This window comes from Electrona antarctica (assembly GCF_951216825.1).
Source record: "Electrona antarctica genome assembly, chromosome: 8".
Lineage (NCBI taxonomy): Eukaryota > Metazoa > Chordata > Actinopteri > Myctophiformes > Myctophidae > Electrona > Electrona antarctica.
In genome coordinates, this window is record NC_136789.1 from 3,647,206 (window position 1) to 3,659,472 (window position 12,267).

At 39.3% G+C, this 12,267-nt stretch overlaps 1 protein-coding gene across 1 annotated transcript; it reads left to right on the forward strand.

Annotated features, from left to right (window-relative positions):
* The first annotated feature begins 721 nt into the window (after positions 1-721).
* f11r.1 (F11 receptor, tandem duplicate 1) lies at positions 722-11,902 on the forward strand. Its single transcript, XM_079507381.1, has 9 exons — positions 722-1,079; positions 3,516-3,575; positions 4,362-4,478; positions 4,664-4,804; positions 4,942-5,144; positions 5,371-5,473; positions 9,069-9,180; positions 9,643-9,706; positions 9,883-11,902. Exons 1-9 carry the CDS (start codon positions 1,028-1,030, stop codon positions 9,916-9,918), a joined length of 888 nt encoding a protein of 295 aa, XP_079363507.1. The 5' UTR covers positions 722-1,027; the 3' UTR covers positions 9,919-11,902.
* Positions 11,903-12,267: the final 365 nt, after the last annotated feature.

The following is a 12,267-nucleotide window of genomic DNA, read 5'->3' on the forward strand; positions in this document are numbered from 1 at the left end:
TATTATGTCCTCACCATGAACCCGGTCTGTGGACCTGTAAGCACTAGCAAACACAAAAATAGTCAATAATTAATTGCTAATGCTTGCTAAATTAATGGTATAGGCTACTTAAATCAAACATGTACTAATTGTACATTTTATTAGCTGCAGCTAGCTGTGTTTACCCTGTTATGACATGTCTATGAAATATCCATGCCTCCCAAATATTGAACATTAATATGACAACTGATCAAATGTTGATTTCTGTCACAGATCAGTTGTTGAGTCATCACTATGCAATGGTCTACACTGTAGACCAGTGTTATTGTTAAAATAGATTTTGATTCAGTAGGCTACATGCAATTTGTGAAAATCTGATCCTTGAAATTATAGGATAGCCTAGGCCTACTGTTACCACTCGTAGGCTATTTTTCTACCTTGAAGAGCAAAGAGTAAAATGCCTAGCTCAAAGTGGAGAACCACAGGGGTTCCTTGAGGGGGTTCCAAATGGACCTTTAGGTCTGTAACAAATGGAACCTATTTAATTTGGTTCCATATGTGTTCACTCTCAGAGGGGCTCCTTGAAAGTAAAAAGTTTGAGAACCATTGTTGTCTCTCTAGTCAGTGCACTGAGTCTAGATACAGTAGGGCACACATAGGCGGGCCGGCGGCTACACATGATAATATTTAACCAGTCCAACCTGTTGCTCTGCCTGGAGCTGGAGCTGAGCCATGCTGACGTCATCCAGGTAGTGTCAGTGGAAGCGGAAGACAGGCACTGGACTGGTCGTTGTTTAGTTTCATAGTTTACTACCTCCACCTCCACTACGGTCCACACAGGTGAAGACGGTAGGGCCAAGTTGATCGGATCCTAGCTGCGTCTATTTAGTATTTTTCCTAAGGAAAGGGGGATTAACATTTTTCACACGGCTGCTCATAAACACGACATCGAAGACGTTTTAAACATTTGCGTTTTGTTTACTAAAAGGCCTCGGCTAAAGTAAACTCCCCGGTCTCCCACTGGTAAACAAAGGACGAGGCGACCGACATGTTTGTTAGCGGCTTGGTTTCGGTGTCTCTCTTCATTTACGCCATAACAGGTGAGTGTAGGCAGTAGGCCTCGAACTTCTTGCTGCAAATCCTGCAATGCATTTGAACTTAAGTGTTTCTGGGCATTTAGGCAGAGTTTCCCCGTAGAACTGAATTTATTTGACTAAAATCAACATATGCCCGTTTCAATGAAACCCCCGGGTACAGTATTGGTCTGTAGGATCAGGATACCAAAACCAAAAGCCACACCTGTCGCAGGCCACAGTGTAGCAGCAGTAGGCTATGCGTTTAGAAAGCGCAGGTCACTTTGTTTGGAAATGTTATGACATTTACAAGTTTATAACACTTGAATTAAAAATGTGAGATGGCCTGCATACAGGCTACCTGCATCGTATCAATATTTTCAAGCAGGAGTAAAGTATTTTCAGTACTTTTTATAAACTGCCTCAACAGAAAGCAATACTCTCACACACACTTTTGAGTAAAAGAGTAGTCTTTTACATTGTATGTATGTATGCATGTATGTATGTGTATATATATATGTATGTATGGAATTAATCTATGGAGAATAGATAACAAATAAATTAACCTGAGTAGGTGTTTCATGTCTGAAACATGATTAAACTAGGTTTTCGTTTTTGGCACAGACATGAGATTCACTTGACTGTCATATCCTAAAACTCCTCTGACATTAAATAAATGGTTTAATTCTGAATTTTAATTGGGTTTTTCGATATCTCACTATGAGGGTAGCTGGTGACCAGTAATAGAAACCCCTTTTTCCACAACCCCCCCCTACTGGCTTTTCACCTGTGAACATTGCCACTTTGAATCTTGTTCGCAAACTTCGCATGCTAGGAACATTATAAAAAATCACACCCGTGTGAACTGAGTGGTGCAAATCCCCCCCCTGGCCCTCTCTCTCTCTCTCTCTCTCTCTCTCTCTCATATTAGCAGGCAGCACTATCTCTCTCTCTCCGTTTCTGGCACAACAGCGCCACTTTTGGTACTCATTGGTACTGGTCACACACAAACATAGTCACAAACATATTTGAACACGGACATTGCTGTTCCTTGGAGTGGTTGCACCACTCAAAAACAGGTACTGCAGTGCTAGCTGATGCCATTCATCTGTCAAGTTTCTGTCTGTGGAACACAGGCACTTTCTTCCTCTGAAACCTGTTTCATGATACAAGAGAGAAGTTGATTGTTTAATTTGGCCTGGTGGCTTTCAAGTCTGTGTGTAATGTGTATTGTATTGTATTGTTGGATGGCTGTTCAGTATTCACAACTCACAAGCCTTATTTATTTATTTTATTTAAATCTCCCCACCTCCGAAACTCCAATGACAGCCACACAAATAAGGAAGTCATGGTCTGGTGTCATTTTACACTAGAGTATTTTTTCCCAAGCCTGAAGCCTTTATCAGGTCAAACCAAAACTATGACTCGTGCCACCTTATCTTGCTGTTGGTTGCAGATTGCACCCACAGAAAAAGCCAACAAGCCATGTTAACATCTCTGTCATTAGTTAAACTTCACCTTACTTTCAATGTGCCACAGTAAAAAGGAGATTCACACACAGTTTGAAGAATTGTAGCCATATATACATTTATATCGTTTTTTTATTATTATTCTTGTCCACACTGTTTGGAAAGCTTGAAGTTCACTGCCTATAATGCGGCTTAAATTCTTTACTAGTAATAAGAATAACCCCTTGAGATGTTGAATCTCATTTTCAAGGGAGGCCTCAAAGACAATACAATACCATAAACACATGTAGGCTAAACATTTAACAAAAGGCATCAGCCAGACAATGGAATAAATAATAATAATAAATACATTTAATATCATATTTTAAAAACACTGGCTCTGTATTTAGTGTTTTTTATGGGAAAGTGAATACTGACTCACAGTGATTGGCAAGTGATATACTGTGTTGGGTTCTGTAGTTGAATTTGTAGTGGCTATTTTGGATTATAGCGGGTTACTAGACTACCAAGTAGTAATTTTAAAGCTGAACCTAACAGGCAAATCCTTAACAATAGTGTAGCATCCTATAATTTTACCAACACTGGTGTCTTGCAGTAAATGTTTAGTTGTTTACTTATTGACGGTTTTTGCTGTTCTCAGGCAACAGTGTCAGTCATTAAGGGTTTCACTAAAGTGTTGTGTCAGCAGAAAACCACTTTGGTTGTGTACACCTAAACCCTCAGGCTCGCTACGACTGGCTGTACTACAGTGTACCGGTTTGAGGGTGTACTAGGTGGCTGTTGCTCAGGGTTTTAGGCTGTGTGTTTTTATTTTTTCATCATTTAATACTAGTGCAGACACTTTACCTACTTCGACCACAGTCTTCTAGTTTTGTATTTATTTAGGTTTTTAATATTCAGGTACTGCCCTCATGACTGCACTAGATTGTAGATTTGATATTCCTAATCTTTAGATTGCTTTTTGACATGATTCTTTTTACTATCACCCTTCCAGGTGTAAGTGGTTTTACAGTGACAACCACAAATGCAAATGTAAAGACCAAAGAAGGTGAAGGTGAGTCCTGAAAATTGGACAGAATGACTTGATGTTGCTTAGTTAATGCTCATGCCATGTACAGAATTCACAGAACTCCAATTTAAAAGAGTTTACAAGACAAAATACAGAAAGATATAAATTATCAAGCACAGATATACAGCAGCACAAGACCCTGGAAACTTTACATCTTACTGCACCAGCGAGCAACTTATACTTTACACTTTTATAATTACTTACAACTAATTTACACACAATCTGTTTAAATTCCTGTAATTCTTATCAAACTTCACTTATGCAATTGGTTTTTTTAAGCATAGCCTTAACATATGTCAGAATGGCTAATTGAAACGTCCAAAGGATACTGTAAAACCAGAAAGATTTAACTGAGTGGTAAATAAATGGTAAATGGTGCATTTATATAGTGCTTTTAAAGCGATTTACATAGATTGTGCATTACATTCGCACATTCATACACTGATGGCAGAGGAAACCATGCAGGGCACCGCCACCAACCTGCACATCGGGAGCAATTAGGGATTCAGTGTCTTGCTCAAGGACACTTCGACCCAAACTCCGGGGGAGCCTGGGATCGAACTGGGAACCCTGCGGTTCCCATCTGGCTGCTTTATTGGCCACTCTACCCCTGAGCCACTGCCGCGAGTGCATTTTAGGGCTATCAACATTGGACAAATTTAGCCATCTTAGTCAGATTCTTCATACAAGCCTCGTCATGGGGCAGATTGCGAGCTTATAGGATTTGAGATGTAGCATTTGTATGTGCTCTCATTGCGTTTTTCATTTCAGGTGCTGATCTTACATGTTCTTACTCGGCTGACTTTGGTTCAGATGCAAGAGTTGAGTGGAAGTTTGTAGACAAGAAAGGCTCACAGACATATGTTTATTATAAAGGACAAGCCACAAGTAAGTGAATACTACTATACCATATCTCTGTCTAGTGGTAAAATGATACTTGTTGTTTTAGATTATTACGTGTCCACATTTTTCATGAGAGCCAAATAAGTCATGTATGCCTCACGTGACCATTTATTAATTATTTATTCATCATTACATGGGAATAAATTGGTAATTGTACTTTTCTTTCACAGCACAATATAGGGATAAAGTGACCGTTTTCGGTAGTAATTTGAGATTCAACAAAGTGACCCGCAAGGATACTGGAGAATATGTTTGTGTGGTGTCTGGCAACAACAAGTTTGGGGAAGTTAAAGTGATGCTTACTGTTCTGGGTAAGATTCTTTAATAGATGTATAATAATTAACACAATAATCATTGTATCAAAAGGTTTACTGTACTGGTGGTGAAATGGCAGTTTGTGTGTGTGAGTTGCTATGAGCTAAATGTAGGTTCTTGTTGTCCCCATCAGTCCCAGCATCTCCACCCCTGTGCAGAGTCCCTCAGACGGTGACAACGGGCAAGGCTGCCCTGTTGACTTGCCATGACAATGATGGTTCACCTCCTCCGACCTACAAGTGGTATAAAGATGTAACGCTCCTGCCGGAAGATCCCAAACTGTTTCCTGCCTTCAAAAATTTCACCTACAAGATGGATCCAAAAAATGGCAATCTAGTCAGTTTATTTTTTTTATGACATTTTTGGGGGGGTTTTCTGCCTTTTATTTGATTAGTGTACAGTAGACCGACAGGAAATGGGGAGAGAGATGGAGATTCGAATTCGCAACACGCTGTCAGGCCGGATTAGCAGCTTAGGTGCCCGGACATCTACGCCAGCTGTCGGGGCAATATTCTTCACATGCAGATATTTCAAATTCACTGTTTGTGATTCCCCTTCCCAGGAGTTTCCCGCTGTGTCCAAGGCAGACACCGGAAGCTATTCCTGTGAGGCTGTCAATGAAGCTGGCCCTCCTCAGCGCAGTAAAGTTCATAAATTTGAAGTCCGTAAGTATCTTGCAGTGCACAAATGTGGCTTTTGGCTGTTTTGGCCTTCATTTGTCCTACATTTTCTCCCAATGTAGTTATTGCCAATTACCCATGTGTTCTGCAGCCCGTGTTGTGCCAACCCCCCCACTGTTTGCATGCGGAGGTTGTATACTACCACATGCTTCTGCCAATACACAAGTATTGGCAGTCGCTAGTGGTCGATTGACACCAGCCAACGAGGGGTTTCATAAAGAGTGTAACACACGGGGGTTCACGCTACGTATTTATCAAAGTTTGCCTCACCGCTGCGCTCAATAGGTGTCATGGCGTCGGACTCGTGACTGACAAACTGCAGTGACTTGTCACTCTAGTGCAGTGACAAAGACACAATCCTCTACTGGCTTCCCACCTGTGAACATTGCCAATTGAGTTTGTTAGAAGTTTGGAACCCACAATCAAACTTAACTGGAGGCACTGCATCCAGGAATCAAACTAAATATATTTGTGTGCTAGAAGGGAAGTCCACGATTGCTTTTGCAGTAGGCATAATTCATTTTTGAATACGGAAATCAGTAAACCAGTTTGGCTGAACATGTCAGCAGGACTTGTGAAAAATGCCTAATTTGACTTAAAGAATTATTTTAGAAAGTTAAAACTGGTCAATTGAAGAGTAGAGTAACATGCACACACTCCAAATGTCATCATATTGTCTATGTCCCTCAAAGTTATTTCTAATGGTTTGAGCCTTAATCACAACTCTGATATGCAGTCCTTGTCATTTCTTTCTGGACTTTGAAAGCAGTTTTAGCTGCAGTACCACAATGTCCTGAGGTGGTGGGGGTGCTGATATGCAGATTATTTAATATTTGAGTCATTATAATACTGATAATACTGATGCTAGATAAACCCAGGCTTGTTATCATTCCATGCCAGCTTGGAAAATCAACAATGGTGGACATTGTAAACAAAGTGGAAATGCAAATGTGGAACTGCAGACTGTAGAAGAGGAGGAATTATACAAAGTAGGGTGACATTGATGACATCACGATGAGGACAAAATCAGTTGAGCTGTTCCTGAGAGCAATTTCCATTAAACCACCTATATTATATGAAAGCCTGATTGTTCAAAATTGGTTATTTGTGGGGATAGAAAACACATATGGGAGCCCCAAAAACACAAAATAAATTGAAAAAGTTGAATTTTATATTATAGGTCCTTTAATGCACTTAGTCGGCTGAATATTAATAATAACACACACATCACTATATCTTCTTATCGTGGAGCTGAAAAACGCATATCCCTATAAAATCAAGAAAGAAATTCCTGTACACATATGTTGCCCGAATGCCTCGTTGCTGACATTTTGGTCTTCTGACCTTTTATTGAGACAAGCACATTGTTTGAACTTTGTGATTGTTCTTGTCTTGATAAAGGTCAAGAGAACAAAATGCTGGCAACAAGGCTTTAAAAACCAGTGCAGAGGAGACGCCTGCAATTTCTGTATACTTTTTCTTTAATATTTCCATGCCCCTATTGAACTTGTGAACGCATGTTGAAAACTCTGCTTTATAATCATGATTGGAGTGTCTGGTTGGTGTTGTAGTAGAGTAGAGGAAAAAACTGATCACCACTGCAAATACCTCAATAACTGGCAGTGGTGCTGCTTGCAGCCTGCTTGAATGCACTGCCATTAGCGATTACAATGAGCGGTGTTTTGTGGGAGGCAAACTGATATTTTGCAGCACTGGGGACCCCTGCTGTTTGATCAGAGAACCTGTTAACATTAACTAATGGTTCATTCATTCAACCTTTATTGAGCGCCGAAGTCCTGACGTCACTTTGTATCGTTTGCGACAGTCAGTCTGTTTCTAGCGAAAATCTAACTAATTCAGTAGCAGTAACAATAGCGTTGATTCTTCATATCCATATAGTGAAGCGGCCGGGGGTTATTTTTCAAACACAGTACTTATATGAGGCGATAAAATACCCCTATGGGGATTACAATGCAAATAAAAAGTACATGAACCCGTGGATTTGCGCCCTCTACCGATATTGACGTCAGACTTCGGTGCTCTATTTAAATTCTGGGAGAATCAATTGAGGAAGACCCTCATTTACAATGATGCCAAGATTACAAACAACAATGATACAATACAAGATCAACGAAAACAATAAAACAAATGACAAACAATTTAAAACGGTTAAATATTGACGGCTATAAGTTAAAACGGTTACATACAGGTAATACATGATTATTAACCCATTCAGGCCTGACCTCAAAATTTAAAAAAAATCTTCTAAATCCTCCAGTTTCCTGAAATAAATATTTTCACGATTTTTCAAAAATAGCAGACCTACAAGCTCGTAGCACGCCACTCGGTGGCGCGCTATGAGCTTGTAGATCTGCTATTTTTCAATAGCTAAATTACAACAATGTTTAAAACACCAAAAGGGGTTCCCGCCCAAAATGGGTTAAGTATGTTCCTAAAATGGCCAAAGGTTCAGTTTAAGTTAACACTCCGATTGCCCGGGGTTATTTAATCCATTAAATCATAGCGCCCGGCGATTTATAGTAGCGGAGCACTTTTACAGATGGACCGGATGTTATCCCGGATGTGGCTGTAGCAGCTAAATGTAGCCAAAACACTCTAGAGCCGATCAACAGCGGGAGGTATGATTAAATCTAACGTGACTAGTGACGGGACCGCGGTGGGCCGTCTTAAGACATGATCTTTTCTTAGAATTGGACAGGATGATTTAGATCAAGAGTTATTAACGTTTTAAGATTTTCGGTCTCGTTGGCAAAACGGGGGGTAACATTTTCGATGACGTCCCACTTTCACGCAATGCGATCGGTCTTGATATCAATAACCTCCGTCTTTTTGATAAAACTTTGTCCTGGGTGCTGGGTGTTACTAATTGAAAGGACGGTGAAGTTCGTCCTGGGCGATCGGGCTGTTAAATGGGGAGAGATAGCAGCAAAGGTTGTCGGGATTGCGAATCGAACCCGTGACACTGTCAGCCTGCATTTGCAGCCAGCAAATTCGCCAGTGTCCCGGCACGACATTTTCGATTCTGTTTGGAACCCCATTTTTTTGGGTACCAACCAGGAGATGTGGTTGTCTACACCCTCTCGAGACCAACAGTGGGGAGATGGGCACTGACAGGGGCTTCTGTAGCAGTGTGAAGTTAATCACTTGAACCCTAGTGTTACTATTCTGGGCACATCATAATAGGCGATCAAAATCTGAAATTGGCCAATCTATTGGACGTCACAAGAGCTTGTAGATTAACTATTTGTTTGAGGAGATTTGGTGTGGAGTGAAAAAAGGAGTGGCCCAAGTATAGGCCACATGGGAATCCAGTCAAAGAAGTATATAGGGTTTAAGTGGTTAATTTAAGAGTGTCTGTATTAATCAAACCAATGCAATCTCAATTTAAGAATTGATTTTCTTCAAAGAGTACTTTTACATTATGAAGATTATTATTGATATATTTGAAGAAAATCAATTCCTGAACTGAGATTCCATTGATTTGCACTATGCTGCTGTTTAACAATAATTATCTCAGTATGTGGAAATCTTATGCCAGTTTCCTGTCTACTGTTTTAAGGTGATATTAATACTGGGGGCATTGTTGCTGGAGTGATAGTGGCCATCCTCCTGCTGGTCTTATTGGCATTTGGACTTTGGTACGCCAACAAGAAAGGATACCTGCCTAGTGAGTAAAAATCTTAACATTCATTCAAAAGGCATGGGTTTATGTTTTCACTCCTGTTGTCTGTCTGTCTCACAACAGCTAATCTAGTTGTTATTTTTGTTCATGTTATCTTACACAATCTTTATATGATATTGATCGTCTCGGGTGCCAGAAATGACATCATCAATGGCTTGGCCCCAAGGATCATGAAACAGATTAGATTCTACACATGGCTATCAGTTACAGTTAAGAGCAAAAATACACTGAGGTTTCTGCAGGATATTGACATGTGACTAGATAGACATGCGGTTTCTGCAGGATATACAAGATATTTTATTTACTACTTTTACTTTTTTCCCCCTTCACAGAGAAGAGTGAAAGGTAAGAGTTTCATTCAAAACAATGTCTCTGCACATTTCATTACATGTGTTAACTAAATTACATGTTCCCTTCATTACGTGTTTGTGTTTTTTTTGCTTCTCCACAGCAAGTCAAAACCTTCTGTGGTCTACCAGCCTCCATCTGTGTACGGTGGTGAAGATGACGAAGATGTAAGTCTGACCCTGTCTTATCAGTCTGCTTTGTTTTGTTGTTTATACAATTCTATTTTCTCTGGTATGTCCATTTAGCTGGTACAGTGTCCATACCTGTGTTACATTATTATATATCAATTCTTGCAAGAAAAATGTACGTTCACATTATGACATTTGATATTTTTCTGTCTCAGGGGGAGTTCAGACAGAAGTCATCTTTTGTGGTATAGCCTGCCCGAAAGGTCAAGAGTGCATCAAATAATCCCTAGTAATGTTTGTGATGTGGGAACTCTTCCTTTTTGTGTCTTTCTCTCAGTCTCAACACATTGCAGACCTTTTTTGTTTATGATAATTAGCTTTTAACAGGCAGTTTTCATAGACTTCTATGATTCATTTATGTGGCCTTTTCTCCTTCATGATTTGTTGCCATAAATGCAGAACATTGTGGGGATACAAAATTGTAATGTTATGGGAAATATTGTACATACTGTAGCAGAATATTTTTATTGCACACAGAAGTTTCATTAGTGTAACAAGTACTGATAAATGGCCACATATGTTTCATTTTAGCCTTTGAAATTCTGCTTCCTATATTTTTCCCCAATTGTTTAATTAAAATTCACTTGCCTTTTTTTATATTAGATTTTGTTTTAATTCAAAGTATGTGTGATTAAAATGATTACCGTAACGTCATTTGAAACGGTTTACTCAATCTTTTAGTGACACAAACAATATGTAAATGTGTGGTGCAAATTTCAGGTAACTGCGTCTTTGATATTCAATGTTAACACATTTTAAGTAATTGGTCCTTCAGATGAGCTGTTTTTTTAACACTCCCACTTTCCTCATTAGATTGCACCATTTACCAATGATTAACAAGAGAAACGTACATTCCTGAAGATGTGTTTTTGGCTTATTGACTAGCTCAGGCAGGATGTGATTGACAACCATTTCAGCACCACTGCAATGGTCCCATAACTTATCCATGTGAAGATCCAAAATGTAATCACTTTGAGTGCAGTGCATGTATAGTTAGCCTAGATGATTGAGTGTTTCTCAAAGGTATTATGTTTCTCTAATGCTTGTTTTTAGTTACTTTGCTCATTTTTATTTATGCAATTTTTTTTTCCCAGCCATGGCTATTTTAGAATTCTCACACCTATTTGAAGCTGCCTTTTCTTAAAAAAATAACTTGGTGAGTGTAAACTATAGTGTGAAGCTATTGTTTAGTGTGCAAAACGTCAGTTTTTGTTGAAATCTTTTATGATTTTATCAATCTGTATTTTGGGAGGGTGTGGAAATGTAGATGTGTACCAGGGAGAGGTGGAGAGAAGTCACACATGCTGTTTATTAGTGGTGTTGAGTTATGACAGTAGACAAAGTAATGCTTGCTGCTTTTCTGTTACAAATGAAACATGTTTTCAATCTCCAGTGTTTTTTTTATTTATGGAAATTAATTAACACATGAATTTCAGCCCATCAACAATTCGCAACGCAACTAGTTGCAACTTCCAACCAGTTGTAAGAAATTGAATCAGTCTGAATTGGAACAATTTTGGGATAAGGTTGCAAGTGATGGCAAGTGGTTGCATTGCGAATCATTGGTGTGGACTTGGGCGTAAGAGTCTATAAATGGTGGATGACCAAGTGCATTGTTTGCTATATTTGAACATGCCTGTGAAAAAACTCACATGTAACTTCTATAAATATAGTAGGCCTATGTGCACCTCCAAGGGGTGATATTGTAAAATATCTTACACAAATTGTAATCTATGTGCTATGAAATTACAGAAATGCATCAGTCTAGTAACTTGAAACACAAATGCTATATATAGCTAGTAAAACAGTCAATGGACAACACATTTTTTTCCAGTTCTAGGACAGTGTTCTGCACGATAATTGCCTGTATATTGTTTAGGGTTGTTCATCAATGATGGTGTTGTAAATTGAGGGCTCTCATATTGGTTATTTGTAACTCCAACCCAAAAGGCACATTGTATGTGTTGCTCCACAAATACTCAGGTTGAGTTATGAATTGTTTGGTAATGTGATAAATGTAGATACTACAAATACAATCTTTATTTAAGGAAATAGTAATATGGAATGACTTCTGCACTGCTGTACACATCTTTCCTGTATAGAGTAGCTTACATTTTGATTGTACATTTTGAAGTTTGTTTTTTAAATAATAAAATTGTGTGTTTGTATATACCACTCAGTATTATCTCAGCTCTTTCTCACAGACAAGAAGTGCTATCTTGACTTACCATAATTGTTATGTGTCACTCACCTGCATACAACTTTGCTTTACTCATTGACCCATTTTAGTGGATGCCATTCATGCTAGAATAGTTTATGGATGCTCAAAGTGGCCAAGCGGGTTTACTGATTAGTGTGAAATACACAGCCCCCCAGGGCCCCAAAACGTCCACTTTCACCATGACTTTTGCCTATCGGTTGCTATGGTAACAGGCGGTCGCGGGATGCAGGCTCACCCACCTACTCTGGTGGTTCTTCCCAGGGTTCTTCCAGTGTTCGTGGAGCCCAGCCCACCCTGATGGGAACGACACAGGAAGGGT

Bases quoted from the DNA above. Each gene is read 5' to 3' on its own strand.
- f11r.1 (XM_079507381.1), top strand. From the start codon at position 1,028: ATGTTTGTTAGCGGCTTGGTTTCGGTGTCTCTCTTCATTTACGCCATA. The intron at 4,479-4,663 runs GTAAGTGAATAC...TTTCTTTCACAG, and splicing joins TTATAAAGGACAAGCCACAA to CACAATATAGGGATAAAGTG. The intron at 5,474-9,068 runs GTAAGTATCTTG...TACTGTTTTAAG, and splicing joins AGTTCATAAATTTGAAGTCC to GTGATATTAATACTGGGGGC.